Source organism: Hesperophylax consimilis, chromosome 9 (assembly GCF_061612785.1).
Source record: "Hesperophylax consimilis isolate HC1 chromosome 9, BYU_Hcon_1.0, whole genome shotgun sequence".
NCBI classification, from domain to species: Eukaryota; Metazoa; Arthropoda; class Insecta; order Trichoptera; family Limnephilidae; genus Hesperophylax; species Hesperophylax consimilis.
In genome coordinates, this window is record NC_142844.1 from 6,226,194 (window position 1) to 6,246,602 (window position 20,409).

Genomic DNA, 20,409 nt, shown 5'->3' on the forward strand with positions numbered 1-20,409 from the left:
ATATGAAACTAGTTTTGTTTGGTGGTACAAATCGATACACGATTTTGAAAGTTTAATCAAACTTTGGCAAATAGTTGTAAATATTGATACTTTTTTCAGGATTTTTAATTAATAATGAAAGCTATGTTGAATAGGCAAATTATAAAATAATTAAATCAATTTAAAAGAAGGTACAATATATTTCAATTTCTATATTTTTGTAATTTCTCTCCGATTTCAAATAACAATACTGACGATCAAACAGCGTGCACACCCCGAAAGCGACTGACCGCTGGGCGAACGATTGGCACATCCGAAGTGTCGTGTTTACAACGTTGCCACGTATCGCGCGTATTGTTTTAATTTTTTTATCGATGTGAACATAATAATATGGACATTTTTCAATATTGTGAGAATATTTTTGTTCATAAATAAAAAAAAAATCGTTGAATTCTTTTTGTCTAGCTAGTTTCCTCTAAGGGAACCATAGTGCGATTGGTCGAAAGAATTCTGACGTCACATGTATCGTGGCTTGTACGTAGAATGGGTCACCGCAATGTCTATGGTGCATCTCTTTCTATTACATGAGAGATGGTTGGTTTAGATGAGAGAGGTGTATAGGCCAAACGTTTATTTGGGTCAAACCACAGCCGGTCTTCAGTACAAACGGTTTTGCTTCCTATCTCGTAAAATACTTTTTAAGTTTAGTAGTGGATCGCTTGGTGTATTTATAGTTTAGTTAAAAAAGTTCATTTAATACAAAATCTGTTTAAAAAACTACATACCATGTCAGAAATCGGATATGTTCAAGCCCAATCTGACAACCTACCAATAGTTGATTCTGAAATGTTGATTTTATATCTAAGAGATAATACTGATTACATTAGTGCTGAAATTCGTGGAGTTAAAGCTTCCAAGTAAGTATATCAAATTATTAATAGTGTTCATTTCTACGTTACGATAAATATAAAACATTTTTACAGTATAATAATCATTGCGTATTCTACCCATCTGACATTTCGCCATAACCTCACTAGTTTTGTGCAGGTATATTTATTGATTTCGCATGACATGATAATTATTCTCTACTCATTATAATATATATTATAATTTGGTGATGACTTTTAAATATTTCATCTTTTGTTTACCATATAATAAGGCACAGCTGAAAACCAGCTGCATTCTCGGAGAAACCCCTTTGTCTAAAATAGCTCCCATCTATTGTCAAATATATGTAGGTATTTGTTGTTATTATTATATGAAATGAAGATCTTAAGATACATAATATTCATATAGTGCTTTATAATAATATGTTGTTTATTGCATCGCTTAGAAGTTTTTATTATTATACACGTCACTGCGCCACTTCAGACCGCCGCGCAGAAAATTCTCACAGTGAACTGGGCTGAAAACCATTATTTTACTTTTGGTCTTTACTTTTCTGCGCGGCGGTCCTGAATTGGCGTGGAGCACGTCAACAAATAGCGACGGCAATACCGTGCCGGGCGGGAGAAGCAAATATTCTAACTTAAAATATTAATTTAACTATTAAATCTTAATCAATTTTCTTTTTTTTTTTAATAACATCAATTCTAATAGACGGTTAACATTGGTAAAAAAATAATGGAATTCCTTATTGAAGAATTTTTTTTTTTCCACACAAAATGCTTATTCGACGTGGTTCTCACAGTTTGAATGTCACACCCACACCCCGCCTCTTACCGCTCGGATTCCGCTCGTTTTGGCGGGCTTAATAAAATTTAAACTTTGAGAATAAATTTAATCATGAAAACAAACTTTAAAAAAAATATACTAGTATTTAACAATTATTTTATAAGCAATAATTATTAGCCTGAAACACTCATCCACATTGAAAAATCTCTTGATAAAAGATACATGACGCCAACGGGACTTGAACACGGGTTCAAGTCCCGTAGGCGTCATGTATCTTTTATCAGGAGATTTTTCAATGTGGATGAGTGTTTCAGGCTAATAATTATTGCTTATAAAATAATTGTTACCCTTTGTGCTATGCATAAAAAAAATCTTGTCTTAACACATTAGCTTACCAAAAAAAATAATAACTAGTATTTAAGTTTGAATGCGAACATTGATAAAAAAAAAAATTTAAAAATGGACTCAACTTCCTTATTGCAACATCTCTATTCAGTTCTTGTCACAACATACAGCTAAAGCCATTTCCAGCAACCTTTCAATTCTAAATAGTGGTCTTACATGAGGGCAATACTGAGAGCAAATGTAAAATCAATGACTAGTGTTTTTAATGTAATGTCCTCTGCGTGCAAAGTAGTACTTTTTAATAAAAGGCTGTTTATCTGAAGTGACCTGCCATGTAAGAATGTTTTTCTGTATATGTTTGTAGATATTAAGTATGTTTTTCTCTGAATCTGTTTGTATAAAATTAAATTAGATAGAGCCTAGGAATTCGTAATAAATTGTAAAGCGCCCTGAAAAGGATTTTCACAAAACGGCGCCAAATAAATTATCCAGTTTTTATTTTTATGTTTACCACAATACCACAAAACATTGAATAATTTAAATTTGTTATACTTCAATAAAGAACGTTACAAATAGATCACTTCCCGTTACGAAAGTAAAAAGCTAAAAGCCTACCAGAAAGGAACGGATGGTGAATAATTGACCGAAAGGGAAGTGGCTGTTCCAAGAAACCAAAAAAATACTTGTCTCCCCACTTTTAATAACATAGTAATTCTTTTTAAAGAGAAAAAACTTAAAATTAAAATGAAATTCTACAAATTAAGCTTGATAACCACTAAACAAAATCAAGTTTTCCTAAAAATTAAATGAAATTCTCTGTTTTCGGTCGGTTCTATTGTCTTTCAGAAATTAAATCAAAATGCCGCCATTATTTCCTAAAAACATTTAATGAAACACAACAAAAATACAAAAATTACGAGAAATACAAGAATTATAAAATTACACCATTATATTAATTAAATTTTCCCGGTACAATTTTTAAACGTATGATAATTTTAATACGAAAATTACTTACATAAAACCAATTATTACGTATTTGACGGCCGGCGTGGTCTAGTGGTATACGCTTTTGACTACAGATCCGAAGGTCGCGGGTTCGAACCCGGCGTGCGCAAATAAATTTTATTTGTTTAATTTGTGTTATTTCACAATTAATTAATTTAAAATAATATATAGTATATTTGCGGCACGTTCCAGAGTGGAAGATACTCTCAGTATCGCCCTGGTGTAAGACCACCATTCAGAATTGAAACGTTGCTTGAAATGGCTTTAGCCGTGTTTGGTGACCAGATCTGAATAGCCAGGTACTTCCCCACCTTCCTCTTCCCCATCTCCCTCCCCTCCCCAATACCCTCAGCCTCACAACATACCCCAATTGGGGATGCCATAGTCTCACTGGCTCCAGACGGGAGCAGTTGGGACTCTTGTGCGGTATTACTGTAAAAAAAAAAAAAAAATTTAGGATATTTGGCATTTTTAAATGCAAGTAACATAATCTCCTTAGATACGGTGACTATCCGTTAAACAGGGTGTACTTAAAAGATTTTAACAATGTTGTTCTTTAATAATTAGTATTATATTTAATATTAAATTAATTCGTGGCTCCGCGCGCTTAGGCTCGCAAACGTATACGCATCATTACTGTGTTACCGTGCTGTTGGAACGAGATGGAGTGCGTGTTACTTGACCAGCAACCCAACTATCCAGAGGTGAGGTATAATGGAAAAAATGTAAGCTCTTTTTTTGAAGGTCAAGTGTGCAAAATTGCATCAACCTCGGAATAAAACTGTAGATTTGTGTAAACATCAAATTCACACCTGCCGCCCACCACCCACCCGCCACTGACACTATTCTTTACATGAATAGATATAGGTATGTTATATGTTTTAAGCATATATGAGTGCCAATATATGCAATATGTGGGTGCCAACTTAAAACCGAGGCTATAATATTTTTTTTTTACCGTAACCTATCCAATATCCAAGCCAACCATGATAATGGAAACAAGGAACATCTTTGGTATATCAAGAATCCCAAAGATGACCCCATCTTCGAATTTACAAATTCCAAATTGAGAAAATGAAGACAGTTACCTTTTAAAAAATTGAATCTGAGCTTCTAGAAAAAAAAATTCAATAATTTCATAAACGACAAAACTATGACATCATACATAAACTGTCACAAATCATGGATACACCTAAACAAGTAAATGAACTCAAGGAGGAACTGGCAGAAAAAGAAAAGAGACTGGCTACGGAAGATAAAGTTCACCTAGCAGATATTGAACAATCAGCGGTCTAAAATTACAGGACAAAATAGCCCCAGTCCATACTGTAAACAAAAGAAAAGCTCGCAGGCATGTCACCAGAGCATACATTGAAAATTACAACTTCAAAACCAAATTTTCAAAAATCACAATTTTTTGCGTAAATATTAAAAAAGTACACGCCATTTAGTAAATGTGGCATTAATACAGTACCAAAAAAAATCTGCACTGGAACACAAAAAAAATAGTTTAAATATGTGTGGGTAAAATCTGGACACATTCTTTTAAGAGAAACAAAATATTCAAAGGTTATTGAAATAAGGCATTTGAACGATACACCTATTAAGATGATTTAAAAAATTTATACACATAAATTTCAAAAATTATTTTTATTATGGCCTCTTTCACGAAAAAACACTTGACGAACTGAAACCTGAACAAATAATCACCACAGATACCAATATGAAAAACCATATACTTCAGGAAGATTTACCGATCCTAAATATAATTCATCAAAGCATTCGAAAAATTAACAAAAAATTTAAGATTTCATTCTACTGATAAATGAATTCAATATGGAATTCGACATTTTAATCCTTACAGAATGTTGGATAAATTCCTCGTCACACGTACACAAAAACATCAAAAACTATAATACAAAACTTCACAAACATCAAAATGATGGAGTATTTTTTTATTATTTTTTTTTATGTGACACCTCACAAGAGTGTCCCTGCTTGTGCAGTGCACAGACAGGGGAACTATGTCACCACCCGGTTGGGCGGCGAGATCTTGATTGAGAATTGTATCCTATAAGGATAAGATAGAATGCACGATAAAAGAAGTTGAACTACAAGATGCAAACTGTTTTAAAATAAAACTCTAGATTATGCATCTTTGCTCTAAACAGATCGCCTTCATCTACAAATTTATCACCATTACTTGAATCACTATACTCCATACTAAGTCAAGAACGAAATATCAGGAACGTGTTCATCATTGGGGAGATCAACCTTAACGTACTGAATACTGGAAGACACCACCCACAAGCACAGGATTATCAATTACTCCTTCTTTCCCACGAGATATCTGCCGCAATAAGTGAGCTAACAAGAATAGAACATAAAATGTATAAATCAACTCCGACTAAAACTTTCATTAACAAAATAATGACAAAAACGAACAATGGAATATTCCACAATCATACATCAATCCACCAAAATTGAACATTACACTTTAATTCCTTAACATTCATTAAAAAAACAACCGTCCATCGACTTCCATCGACAAATATTTCCAACATTTTTGGCATCTACCTTTTTAAATGGAAATAATATTTCTAATGAAATTGGTTTGTAACCTTTAGGTTAGATAGTATCTTGGATAAACATATCCGATTTTATTTATATGGGATACATTGACCTTTTAAAAATCTAAACGAATAATCAGGAAAACATTTTTCTTTTTTTAAATTTATTTTTAAAGTTATACCCATCAATGTAATAAATAATTATTAAATTCATCTATGTTTCATTCTTTACACCAAGGGTGGAGAACCTGCGGCCCACGAGGTTTTAAACCATATTTAATAAACCATACTACGAGGCTTTAGACCGGTCGGTGGCCGAGTTGACATCGCGCTTGGGTCCCACTCAGTCGTAGTGTGTTCAATTCCTCGGCTGGATAAATCCTCCATCACAACACAATCAACATTTTCAGCTTACTGTGGTGGTAGTAGGAGATTTTCAAATATTGTCAGGTTATTCGTAACCCGGGAATGTTTGTGTTTCTTTAATAAAAAAAATATATACACATATATATATATATCACTTTCACTTTAGGTGAGGTTTAAAATCGCCTTTCTCTCAATTTATGTGAGGTTCTAAACCACCTCTCCCACCTTAGGTGAGGTTCAAAACCACCTCTCTCTCACTTCAGATAAGGTTCAAAAGAGCCTCTCTCTCGCTTTATTGACGAAAAAATTTAAATTTTGGAAAGTGGGGCTTTGACATGAGTGCTTGCGTAAGATATTTATTATATAAGGTGTCCATAAAAGAATGCCCCAGCTTAAATTGTTATTATTATTATTTTTTTTTTTTTTTAAAAGAAAGACAAACATTCCCGGGTTACGAATAACCCAACAATGTTTGAAAATCTCCTACTACCATCACAGAAAGCCGAAAATGTTGCTTGTGTTGTGATGGAGGACTTAGCCAGCCGAGGAATCGAACACGCGACGCTTGGGTGAGACCCAAGCGCTATGCCCACTCAACCACTGACCGGTCAAATTGTATATTATAACATTTAATGTAACCTAACATAGTTTTTCTTACAAATGTCAAATATCCGCACCATTATTACACATCCAACCTAAATTTCAAATCAAAGACAAAATTTAAAAAAATAAATATATAATTTTATCAGTTAGGAATACGTTGCACCACAATTTTTATGTCATCAGATAATGTAATCGATCTGCATTCTTAAAACATTCGTTTTTTATTATGTTATCGTATTTATTCCGTATGCAATTATTAGTATTAAATGCAAGCAACTTGCCTCAGTAAATGTCATTTAAGTGTAAATAAAATAGCACGTAACGACTCTAAGTTAATTATACAAAGGTTCTGTTTGAGCAATGAAAAATAACAAAATACATTATTTGGTTAAGAATCAGACGATGTTACTAACAAATAAAAAGTGTTACCAACAAAATAGGGGTTGTTAGTTACTGAAACAGTAATACAAATAAAATAGACGATTTTTCTGATGAATGAACAACGATACTAACGATACAGACAAGTGACCGGAAACAATTGCATTGCATCGCATTGTTAAATCGCGTCCAAGGAATTTTCTCAGGGAATATTAATGACGTATTAAAAAAACTGCAACCTTTTCACTATCGTTATAAGGAAAACAAAGTAGTAGAAATGTGGCAGTTTTCAAAGAGTATTTCTATAGTGCATTATAATGCATTAGTTTTTTTTATTTTGCTAAACTGTGAAGAAATGTGAATTATTAACGTCATGCAACAAATGATACCCTGCTTTACCCAGGCTTCAAAAATTTGTAAACATTTTTTTATATTATCAAATACGAAAAAAACTCGGTAGCTTCTGATATTGTAATCGCACTATTATGGTTAGATAGTTTGGCTACTTCAAACAAGTAATAAGACGTCATCTTATTGTGTTTTATGGTTAAATAGATAATTGATTACTCAAATCTTAAAACGGTAATAAATTTGCCATCGCCATCTCAAAATATCTGTTTTGAATATTTAGTTGCGTTGAACTAAATATTCCAGACAGAAAAAGCTGAGCAGATGTATTATGACACGAGAGTAAAGTGTCGGAGAGTTTCCGCCACTTCTGAAAACTGGGCATTTTTTGGTCTGTTTTAGAGAAAATATTTATTATCTACATTTTGGTTCTTGTGAGTCGCAGGGTAAATATTTTGAGAGTATTTTTCCTGATACCATAATCCAAAATGTTGTTTTTGTATAAATTATAATGCTGCCGATAATATACTTTGTTTTAAAACAAGAATGGTTTCTTTGAAAATCCACTCCCACGGTGGCCAAGGGATTTTGGTATTCACTCACTTTCACTTCTGTTTACACACAACAACAGCCTGATTTATATATACCAAGAAAATCTAATACAGTAAAAAATTCCTTCCCGGAATTTTTGGTATGCTTTTCATGTCGTCCAATTTGCTTAAAGGATAATATCCGCGATAAGCAAATCTTAAAGGCCTGCCCCTTATACTTAAAAAAAACTGCTTTAAAACATTACATAGCAAATCAGAATCTATTATATGAATTTCTTCTTCCTTTGAATAATTCAAAGGAAAGAGTAATGAATATAAAAAATTACTATTAGTTCAAAAGATATTCGACATGACTAATAACAATACGAAATTCGGTTAAACCCACTAAACGCGCTTAACTTGCAGACCGACTTGTCACTTGTGCTTATGTTCGTAGCAGTTCGTTTTCGATTGCGATTAAAAATTTGACTGCTTTGTTCGCATATTCTGTGGATGAGTCGAAAGCGTGGGTACATATTATTCTTTGCAAATATAACCATATAGAGGACGGCGTCCGAAATAACGGTTTGTTCATTAGAAAATTAAACTAAAACGCGTATGTGTGATATTATTGTCAATATCATCTCTTCAAATTACCTTCTGCTCTTTTGTCAGCGAATGTTCCGCTTACAGCCTTCTTCCATATAAGCATACAAGATAAAAACATGTAATTAAGAGATGAGTGATGCTCAGATTAGTGATTATCAGTTCAGTCAGTTGTCGCCGTTGTCGGGCATTGTCTGTTGAATTCAAAACCTTTTTTGCAGGTTATAATATCGAATGTTAATTGGGTATATAAATTGTATATATATTGTCCTGTTATACCAACATATGATTACATTTGTGTATGTTCATCGTATAAATTAAAAATGAGTTTGATTGTGGAATATATTAAAAACAAAAGGTCGAGTTTTGAAAACAAAGTGATAATAAAAAAGCCGGTCCGCCTAAACCTTAACTGATAATAGTGATAATAAAACAAGAGTGCAAATCTGGATGGAAAAGTTTAATCGATCATTTAACAAAACAATCTATGACAAAGCTTCGTGGCTCTGTGGATGTGATTAATTGAATAGTTTATTTTTTTCCGTGTTTAATTATTAAACACGGAAATTATAGAATTTTAATATAAGGACAATTAAAACCATTGTATTATTCGCGAATCCCTAATTGTGTGCAAGGAGATGATTTTGGAATCTGACAATGGCAACAATACTATCAATCAAACTGATGTGCTCTTACGCTATCTCAAAGAAGAATTATTTATTTATAGTTGAATTTTTTTCAAAAAAAATTGCGGCACTGTGATGTTTTATTCCGATAATTGCAGTTAAAAAGCTTAGTTCACGTTATTACCCGATTGCGAAAAATTCACCGAGTACAAGTCGAATTTCCCAGAACATGATTTCATGTCGAAAAGGTGAACTTTGTGAAATTTACTTACTAACGGCGCTTTGTCAATTTTACAACTTTTTTATAGTACTTGTTTATTAGAAGACTTTTCCGAGACTGCGAAATTACTAAAACTCGTGTGCACCATTCCAATGACCTCAGTTGAAAGCGAAAGATGTTTCTCAACATTAAAAAGAATAAAATCCTTTTTAAGAAACACGTTGAGCCAGGACAAACTGAACACACCATCAGTGCGTTAATTTAATGCCTGATTTCAACACCCGAGGTCTTCGCTAAACAAAAGGAGCAGAGAATAGAACTTCTTTATAAATAGGTATATACCTTTATTTAATTTATTTTCTGAATGTGTACTCCGATGAACCCTCACATAGTCCGGTGAACGAACTCCGGCCGCCACTGTCTCGCAACCTTATGAAATGGATTTTGAAATAGGTACTCAAAAAATAACTAAAATAGAAATAAATCTTTCATAAATGAAGGCTGAGACAAATATTTTTCTTAAATTGCTTGTTTTGTCTTCTTCTCGAGTAAATGATTAAATCGGTTAGTAGTACTAAGCACGAATACATTATTTATTATTATAATATATACATACCTCAGAGAGAGAGCTTAACTATTTTAATAATTCAATATTACGAATATGTTTTAAACATGTCTTATAAGATATTTTTCTTGAGTAACAATTTTACATTTAAAATATTGTTTGTTTACTCTAAGCAAGAAAAATATCATTTACAGCAAAACAATATGAATCCTTTGAACAGTATTTTTTCATGGCTATTTACACAGAGTTGGTATATTGTAATGCAATATCCTCGTAATATGTAGTATTTTTTCTCCTTTCGCAATAACCATTCTGTATGTAGGAGGCAACAACATCTCCTTTGTTTGATTACGGTCAATATTTTTTCAAAGATGTTTTAGAAATATGTTGTTTACACTATATTACGTTCAGACGCATGATGTTTAGCGGTACTTCTAAAGCTTATGGTTCAATATGACCGGTCGGTGGCTGAATTGACATCGCGTTTGGGTCCCACCCAGGCGTAGTGTGTTCAATTCCTCGGATAATCAAATCCTCCATCAAAACACAAGCAATATTTTCCGCTTACTGTAGTGGTAGTAGGAGATTTTTAAATACTCTCAGGTTATTCGTAACCCGGGAATGTTTGTCTTTTTTAAAAAAAAATATATATATATATATATATACATATTCCCAAACAGCACCTTTTATTTTCGATTTGTAATTAGATTTAGAAAGTTCAAAGATTTTTATTAAAAACACACAAACGACTTGGAACACAAGTAAATAAAATAAAAAAAAGAACAAAAAATATATTCACTTCTCCTGTAAATTTCTTGTAAAGCTAAAAATTAGTAAATGGCAGAATACATAAGGATAAAAAATAAAATAAATTATTTGCGTACGATTATCATTGTGTACCCCTGAACCATAGTTAGTAACCTATTAGGGCCAACACGGAAGACAAAAGACAAATCACAAAAATAAAAAAGTTAACTCTCGATTTAAAGGCGCTGATTTAATAAAATTCAAATTTCTTCTGTCTACAGTTCACAAGAGTATTGTTTTCAACAACTATTTTATGCCCTTACGTTTGAATCTTAAACTCTCATCGTTTTACATTACGTGCCACAACTCTTATTTATCCATCAGAAATTCACCAATGATCTGATTTGATTAACCGCTACAACGCCAATTCATTTACTAATAAACCATGTCAAAGGCTACGTAATCAAATAAATACCGACCCTCTTTCAGTTTCTACTGTATTTGCCAGTTGAACTGTGCCAAGGTTCACCAACCAATAATGCGATAAGGAGTAATTACGGAATGGGATGGCGCCTCTATTGGCGGCGTATTTACAAAACATATACCATTTCAGTCAGGGCGACGACTACTGTAGTACAATAGCTTTTGTTGCTGCGAAATCATTAACAAATCCTATACCATTTCTGTCACGGTGACGACTATTATAGTAGAGTAGCTTTAAAGACAACCCAAAAATCTGCTAGGACGCAAATAAAAGAAATCTTGAGGTATTTTTCATTCCCTTGCACTCAAAACATTAAAAAAACGGAGAAAACGTAGACAGTGGGTCGCCAAATTATTAGTTACACATGGAATATTTCATATAACATTTTAAATAGTTAGAATTAAAAAAAAATCTGTGCTTTAGTCGAATTACGTATTTCTTATGCAATTATAAATAAATTGTTTTAATTTAAGTAAAACGAAATTGTAAAAAGCATTCACTTTGTGGCTCATCATAATTTATAATAAAAACACATAAATTTGTTTTTGACCACGATAGTTTTATTTTCACTCTACCGGTTTCGGAAGATCCCTTCCTTCGTCAGGAGAATATTTAAAACTGTTTTAAATATTCTCCTGACGAAGGAAGGGATCTTCCGAAACCGGTAGAGTGAAAATAAAACTATCGTGGTCAAAAACAAATTTATGTGTTTTTATTATAAGTAAAACGAATTTGAGAAAATACACAGTACAAAATGTTTTGAAAAACTCTTAATATTTAGTAAAACTTTCCTTGGCGTCAGTTACAGCTTGAACATTTTTTAAGCTCTAAATGCATTCTCACTTTATCATCATCACTTTTGGCTCTACAACCCCTGGTGGGTCTTGGCCTCCTCAAGAGTCTTCCTCCACTCATCTCGGTCCCGCGCCAGCTCTATCCAGTTTCGAATCTCCAAGGCAGACAAATCTTTGAGGACGTTGTCGCTCCATCTTAATCTTGGCCTTCCCAGGCTCCTTCTCCCTATCGGTCTTGAGCTCAGCAGGGACTTTGGTTCTTGATGCTCGGTCATTCTCTCCACATGACCTAGCCACCGAAGTCTTCCCAGTTTTATGAATTTTGTGACGTTTAGCTCCTTAAACAGAGTATAGAGCTCATTGTTAAAACGTCTGCGCCAAAATCCATTTTCTAGTACCGGTCCGAAGATGCGCCTCAAAATTTTCCTTTCAAAAACGTCCAGTGCTCGCTCATTCTTCTTAGTTAGAACCCACGTCTCGGCTGCGTACGTAAGCACTGGTCTAATTAGTGTTTTGTACACTAATACCTTGGTGGTTCTGGAAAGCAGTCTGGATTTTATCTGTTTTTGTAGGCGGAAATAGCAGCGGTTTGCATTCACGATGCGCTTCTGGATCTCCTCTGTAGTGTTGTTATTGTTTGTTATCAGGGAGCCCAGGTATGTGAATCTTGGTACCGTTTCAAAATTTTGGCTTCCACATACGAGAGATGGGGTTTGTTGGGTACATCCTACGGCCATGTATTTGGTCTTCTGCTGGTTTACTACAAGACCCATATTTTTGGCAGAACTTTCAAGATTTATGAAGGCGTCTTTTAAATCATCGGGATTTTTCGCAATTATGTCGATATCATCAGCGTAAGCCAATAGTTGCACAGAGTTGTCAAATATCGTTCCTCTTTTCTCAATGCCTGACTCACGAATAACTTTTTCTAAGGCTATATTAAATAAGAGGCAGGCCAATCCATCTCCTTGTCTCACCCCGTAGAGCGCTTCAAATGGTTCGGACAGATCACTGCCAACCCTGACTCTACACGTTACTGGGGACATTGTCAGTTTCACCAGATTGATCAGCTTACGCGGTATTCTAAACTCACTCATTGCATTATACAATGCGTTCCTATTAATACTGTCATACGCGGCCTTGAAGTCTACAAAGAGGTGATGAGTCTCGACATTGTATTCTAACATTTTTTCTAGGATCTGTCTCAAGGAGAAAATTTGATCAATGCATGATTTGCCTGGCCTGAAGCCACATTGGTAGTTGCCAATAATTTCCTCGGACATTGGGAGCAATCTTTTGTACAAGATGTTAGACATAATTTTATAGCCGGTATTTAACAACGTTATTCCCCTATAATTACAGCACTCGAGTTGGTCGCCCTTCTTGTGTAGTGGACAAACAATTCCTAGTCTCCACTCTTCGGGCATCTCTTCTTCTGTCCATACTTTTTGAATTAGGTTATGCAGGTATTGAGTAAGCTCTCCACCTGCTGCTTTAAATAATTCAGCCACCAGCTCATCTGACCCGGGGGATTTGTTGTTTTTCAGCTGTGTTATTGCCTGCTTCACTTCCTTCAGCGAAGGGGGTTCAGTAATGTCATTGTACGAGTCATCTCCCATGCTCTCCACCGTGTTGTGCTCCACCTCTGCCGAGTTGTTATTGAGAACCGTATCAAAGTGTCTCACCCATCTCCTCAGGATGTCAGGCTTTTCACTTAGTATCACTACATTCTCGTCCTTGCATATATTTATTTTTGGCTTAAACTCAGCTCTCATGTTATTTACTTTTTTGTAGAAAAGCCTACTCTCATTCTTAAGCCTGAGTGCTTCAGCCTCTCTAATTTCTTTTTGTAAATATTCACGTTTCTTTTTCCTATGCAACTTCTTTTCTCTCTTCCTTGTTTCCCTATAGGTGTCCATAAGTCGTCTTGTGCAGTCTTGTTGTAACGTTTTTTGGTAGAGTTCATTTTTCTTTTTCGTTACTTCTGCGCAGTCTGAGTCAAACCAATGGTTTCTTCTGACAGGGGTTTCTTTACCCGGGGTTTCGAGAGCAGCTGTTGTTAAAAGGTTTTTGCAGGCCGTCCATTGTGAGTTGATATCATTTATGTCACACTGCGCTATCCTGTTGAGTGTAGTTCGAAACTCCATTTTTGTTGCGGGGTCTTGTAGTTTGTTGGTATTAAATTTTGTGATTTTAGACCTTGTTGTTTTACCAGCATTTGATATTTTAAACCGCAGTCGACTTGCAACGAGAAAATGGTCAGAGTCAACATTAGCTCCCTTATAAGTGCGGACATCTAGTAGATTGGATCTATGTCTAGCACTAATAAGTACATGGTCTATTTGGTTTTTTGTTCTGCCATTTGGGTGTTTCCACGTGGCTTTGTGTATATTTTTGTGTGGAAATAACGTACCACCTATGTCCATATCATGAGATGCTGCAAAGTTTATCAGGTGTTCTCCATTCTCGTTTGAGTGTAGGTGGAGACTGTGTTTTCCTATTGTTGGTGTGAAGTGGGGTTCCCTACCAACTTGCGCGTTCATGTCCCCTATTATGATTTTAATGTCACGCGGTGGGCATTCATCAAAAGCTTTCTCCAGCTTGTCATAGAAATCTTCCTTTATATCGGTGGGTTTGTCCTCTGTGGGTGCATGGACATTCAGTATGCTCAGATTAAAAAATCTTCCCTTTACTCTGAGAAACGCTATTTGAGGGCTGAGTGCCTTAAAGTCCATGGCGAGGTGCTTAGCTCGTTTGCTTACCAAGAAACCTGTCCCCTTTATGTGGTGCTTCTCGTGACAGCTGTAATACATGCAGTAGTCTCCTTTTTCAAAGATCCCATTTCCCTGCCATCTAATTTCCTGTAGAGCCGTGATGTCTGCTTTATATGCATTTAGTTGATCTATTAGTGTCTGAAGGGCGCCAGGTTGATATAGCGTTAGAACATTCCAAGTGCAAATTTTTAGATCGTGTGCCTTTTTTCGTTTGCCGGGTCTGTTATCCTCATTCCGTTCCGATGTTTTCCGAGGCTTGTCTTGAGGTGTCGTAACAATATGTTTTTTATGGGGTGGAGTTGTTAGCCCTACGCCCAACCCCCAACCTGGAGGACCAGGGTTTTCTGTTGGGGTTTTCCTTCCCTTAGCTGGCTGGTTCCCGTTTTATGGCGCCGGAATTTCGCCATTCGCCCTCTCTCTATCTGCTGTGATGTTATAACGGTGGTCATCACATTGCCCAGGGTTTGCGGGGTTTTTCTGGTGACCACTCGTAGACGCTAGAGAGTCGAATATTTTCGCTGATTTATTAAAATCCTATTAAAAAGTTGATAGCAGGCAATTTCCTAATAAACTATTGGTGTTTTTATAATATATTTTTTTTAAATACCATGTATTCAAGCAGCTGCGTTATCCTGTTGGAATAGGGTGGAACACTTTTATATGAAATTTTGTTTTTTGAAATTCGAATTGGAATACCAGGGAAAAGTTGCATTATGTAATTCTAAATAACGCTTCTCAATTTGGAAGTTATAGCTCGACAGCTTGAGGTCCCGCCATAGACTTGAAATTTAATTTTTTAAGGTTTTATAGACGTTTTGTATTAAACACCCTATGCACAAAATAATAAGTAAATATAATATATTATGCATCAAGTGATAAAATAAAAGTATATTTTAATTAATAAAAACATATTTTTCAAAATAAACACAGGTTTAGAAAGTTATGTTGGTATGAATAAAATCGTTTTTTATGGCAAAAATCCCTTTTCGGCTCAAACTTTGGCATGAGTTTTCGAGATGCTAATTTAGATTTTAAGAATCCCTCTCGTCTTGTCAAATACACTTAGAGCTGTTTTTGTCACAACTTTTACATATCTTTCCAAAGCCTGGATGTGGCAAGGCAGTCTCATAAACTCCAACACATTTTCAATAAGATCTTGTAACTGCTCATCGGAAATATTCATCAGTATTGAGGGTTCGTATATATTTTATTGCCAGTCAATCATGTCAAACATGCGCGTGTGGGACTACTTTAACTCATCCCACATATGATAACACTAAAATAATTACTCCGCCGCCTGAAGCCCCGGAGGAGCTAAGCGCGGACGGGAAGACGGCTCTCCGTCATTCTAGTTTCAACTTTCGACCAGACCACCACTCTCCACTACCACCGTCTCTGCGTTCGCATAACTTGTAAATTCATTTTCGCAAATAAATTCAACAAAGATTGCAGACCTTTATCTTTCAATCATCCGAATTCCTTGAACACAGATTTACTATACCGGCAGCCATCGTAAATTACACTCCACACATCGCTATCATACTGGCGACACCACGCTGCCATACTGGTGATCCCGACGCTGCCATACTGGTGACCCTCGACATTTCTGGTGATAATAATATTTAGTGGACACGGTAGGTCGAACGTTGAAGCTGGAATCCTGGACAATCGAGTAAATAACTTCCAATCTCATTAATTTCAATCTCATTTTCAACATTTTTAAGTCCAGTATTTTTATTAGAGTCTGATTGTCGAATCATAAAGCACATTTCAAAAAAAACGTTATTGTCCCGCTAATTCTGAAACTTAAGTATATCAAATATACCCACTAATCTGAACCAAAAAACTCGTATATTCGAATAGTATAGTGCCAAAAAATCTCAATTTCAGTGAAACACCGCACCAGCAGCTGCAGACCAAGCATCAAATTCACCGCAGAACGCAACAATTTCTGCAGACCAACATCAATTTCATCGCAGATCAAGAATCTACCGGATTTACTACGCAGGCAGAACCCCAGTCCCGGACCTCGTAACATCCACCACAAATCAATGCCCAGTAATCAACACCAAGTAAAGAACCATAATTAATCCTACATACAGTGATTTTACAGTTAAATTTCCGAATACGAACATTCTAAAATAACTTTTTTAAAAAAATTTTTGCAAGTGTACAATATTGTTACATGTTTATTAAATTAAGTGACCAGACAAGTTGAACTCGTCACAGTACATTCACATTATTTAAATTGTATGCTCTCTAGATTAAGGGATTTTTGAAATTTTTGGATACCATCAATCTAACATTTTTGAATATTTAAAATTTTTTTCAAAATCTAAATTTACTGTCATCATTGCTTTTGTTTCCTTGCTATTTTTACACATAAATCTGCCTATTTTATACTGCCTATTGCTTGCCGTATTATCAAAACAATATATCATTCGAGGATACCAAGACATCGAACGAAATCCACGGTAATAATTCCACAATGGACACAGCAATAAACTCTGTCTCGGTCAAACTACCCGCGTGCTGGCGCGACAACATTGCACTTTGGTTCGCACAAGCTGAAAGCCAATTTTCCAACTCAAGACTAAAGGATGACCTCACCAAGTACAACATTATTGTTGCCGCTTTGGATATGGAGACCCTCACGACCGTAAGCGACGTCGTCATTAATCCTCCTGCATTAGACAAGTACACTCATCTCAAATCAGCACTCATCGAGAGGTTACAAGATTCTGAAGAAAAGCGACTCACTCGTCTTCTAACCGGACTACAGCTCGAGGACAGGAAGCCTTCTGGACTGCTTCGACTCATCCATGAACTCGCTGGTCCCGGGCTATCGGAGAGCCCAATCTTACGCGTACTTTAGCTGCAAAGACTCCCGCTACACATTCAGGCCATACTTACCGCACTACCCGACGACAATCTGTTACAACTAGCATCTGCAGCAGATAAAATCTCGGAAGTTTATCAAAAATCTGAATGTGAAACTATGGACAATAAACATTATAATGGCATCCCGAACTCGAATCCAAACATCAGTGCTATATTACAAAATTTACAAGAACAAATTTCGGCACTCACTCTAGAAGTCAGTCGACTTAAAACAACTCGGAGAGATGATCATGGACAGGCAAACATTAATTTCGAAAACCGAAATCCCAGCACCCGCCGCAAGTGGCGTCATCCATCGACATCGTACCCAAATTCCGCGCACCGACCTCGTTCCAGGTCACGCGGTAGCCAGTTAAACACGAATAACACTTCACACGGCTACTGCAGTTACCACGCAAAATTCGGTAATTTATTTATTTATTTATTGTTTGAAACATTTACAGAGTGTTAACAATTATAACATTTATATTATTTCGGTGGGAATGTGCACATATATTAACACCCCAATTAAAAATGTTCACAGCATGCGTAAACAAGGTTTAGTTGATATTAGGCGGAGATGTGAAAGATAGTGGTGAAAGAAAAAAAAATACAAATATAATAATAATTAAAAAGAAATATAAAACATGAATATTAAGTATGAAATATAAAATATAGTAAATGTACAGAGAAAGGATAAGGAAGAAAAGTAAAGAAAATAATAAAGCAAATATATCTCTTAACTGTTCTCCATAACATATCATGGTAGAAGATGGTTAATTTGTTTTTTAAAATATGCGAGACTGTTTGCGAATATATCTATAAGGTCGCATTCAACTGTATTGTACAGACGACACATTCTAGATAGTGGATTGAAATATGCAATATTATTATTAAATATATCAATATGGAATATATTTTGGCTCCTTAAATTATGTCTATTAGGGACTTTAATATGAATATTGCTCAGACAATTAGTGGTAAGAAGTTTATCATGAATAATTTTATATAAACATATTAAGTCTGCAAATTGTCTTCTTTTTTCCAATGTCGTAAATTTGAAGTTTAGTAGACGTTCTTCATAAGATTTGAGTGAGGCATTTAATCCAAGTTTATATGATAACAGTCTTAGGAATTTTTTTTGCACAGATTCAATACTTTTAGAATATTTTATATAATGTGGGTTCCAGATAACACTCCCATATTCCAATTTGCTTCTGACCAACGAGTTGTATAATGTTATAATGGATTGGGGGTATTTAAATGGTTTCGATATTCTATGAATGAATCCAATCATTTTCATTGATTTACTTATAATATCATTTATGTGTACATCAAACATAAACTTTGAATCAAGAGTGATTCCTAGATCTCTTATAGTGGTGACTGCATTTAATCGTACATTATTAATGGAATATGCAAAATCCTTTCGTTTTCTGTTACGAGTAAAAGTAATAATGTAACATTTTTCAATATTTAAAAACATATCGTTTTGAATGCACCAGCTATTTAGTGTGCAAAGGTCTTCTTGAAGCTTAACATGATCACAATCAGTGGAAATTTTGCGGTAAATCTTGAGATCATCGGCAAATAGAACAAAATCACAGCGTAACATGGGGCCAAGGTCGTTAATAAAGATTAAGAAAAGCAGTGGGCCAAGATTGGACCCCTGGGGTACGCCTGATGTTACAATTATGGGAGGTGATTCGTACCCATTAATAAGTACTAATTGTGTTCTATTTTCTAAGTAAGACTTAAGCCATCTAAAAAGATCACCGTGAATACCTATTCGATCAAGCTTCTGTAGTAGAATAGAATGGTTAACTTTATCAAATGCCTTTTGAAAATCTGTGTAAATGGCATCTACTTGAGTTCTTTCATTGAAAGCATTACAAACATAATCACAAAAGTCAAGAAGATTTGAATTTATAGATCTGCTGGGAACAAACCCATGTTGATTGATGCATAATTGCGGTTTAAAGTGTGAAAATACAGAAATATATATTATAGATTCAAAGACTTTCGCAAAACAAGATAAAATGCTGATTGGTCGGTAATTTTTCACAAAAGATTTATCACCAGATTTATGTATTGGAACAATATGTGCATTTTTCCACAAGTCTGGGAAAGTTCCTGAAGATAATGATTCATTATATATTAAAAGAAGTGGGTTAATCAGCGAGCTGGAACAACATCTTACAAACAAGGGAGGTATTTTATCAGGTCCTGGGCCTTTGGATGTATCGATTTTTTCTAAACAAGATTTAATGGTTTCCTTGCTAACATTAATTTTTCCAAGATTAAATTGGTTGTTTTGTGAAACTTTTGGCATGGCAGTATATAACAAGGGATTAGATTGAGTATAAACGGATGCGAAATAATTAGAGAAAAGATTGGCAATGTGTTGTCCATTATCTGCAGATATAGAATCCAGGTGCATTGATTTAGGAATGCAATTGGTAGTGTAATGTTTTCCCGTCCCCCTTACTCTCGTTAACGGATTAATGTTTTCGTCACGTTTGTTTTGGCTCTTCTCGCGGTTTATCAACCCTTCAATCTTAACGAATTAATATGTCACGTTGTGTCAATTTTTTTGTTTCGACAGGGATTAATTCATTGAAGGATCCTGTTAATTGGTTGTGGTAACTTTGGTTCTTTTTAGATGAGGCGTGTTACATTCTGTATGGTTTGAAAATAAGACAATGACCGACTACCCTGATTTTAACTACCTTTTCCTACCTTGTTTGCTCGCCCAAACGTTTCCGGTTGCTGCAGTTGATAATGTGCTAATATAATGAGACAATTAATTACAAATTAAGTACATAAAATTCACTATAGACAATTCAATTCAAGATGCACAAGATTCTAAGTTAATGATTTGACTATGGATTGTTAGTTTTGTGAGTTATTTCTAT

At 34.9% G+C, this 20,409-nt stretch overlaps 2 protein-coding genes across 2 annotated transcripts; one reads left to right on the plus strand and one right to left on the minus strand.

The window, feature by feature from the left end:
- Positions 1–9,978: 9,978 nt before the first annotated feature.
- LOC149420844 (uncharacterized) lies at positions 9,979–14,653 on the minus strand. Its single transcript, XM_089635133.1, has 4 exons — positions 14,254–14,653; positions 13,201–13,893; positions 12,757–12,876; positions 9,979–9,983 (listed from the first exon to the last, which is right to left on the minus strand). The coding sequence occupies exons 1-4, from the start codon at positions 14,651–14,653 to the stop codon at positions 9,979–9,981; spliced, it is 1,218 nt and encodes a 405-aa protein (XP_089491259.1).
- A 2,449-nt stretch (positions 14,654–17,102) lies between these two features.
- LOC149420845 (uncharacterized) lies at positions 17,103–17,489 on the plus strand. The gene has a single exon (XM_089635134.1). The coding sequence runs from the start codon at positions 17,103–17,105 to the stop codon at positions 17,487–17,489; it is 387 nt and encodes a 128-aa protein (XP_089491260.1).
- Positions 17,490–20,409: the final 2,920 nt, after the last annotated feature.

Bases quoted from the DNA above. Each gene is read 5' to 3' on its own strand.
- LOC149420844 (XM_089635133.1), bottom strand. From the start codon at position 14,653: ATGTATTACAGCTGTCACGAGAAGCACCACATAAAGGGGACAGGTTTC. The intron at 13,894-14,253 runs GTACGTTATTTC...TTTTAACAACAG, and splicing joins TCATGATATGGACATAGGTG to CTGCTCTCGAAACCCCGGGT. The intron at 12,877-13,200 runs GTAATTATAGGG...CAATGTCCCCAG, and splicing joins GGGCGACCAACTCGAGTGCT to TAACGTGTAGAGTCAGGGTT.
- LOC149420845 (XM_089635134.1), top strand. From the start codon at position 17,103: ATGGACACAGCAATAAACTCTGTCTCGGTCAAACTACCCGCGTGCTGG.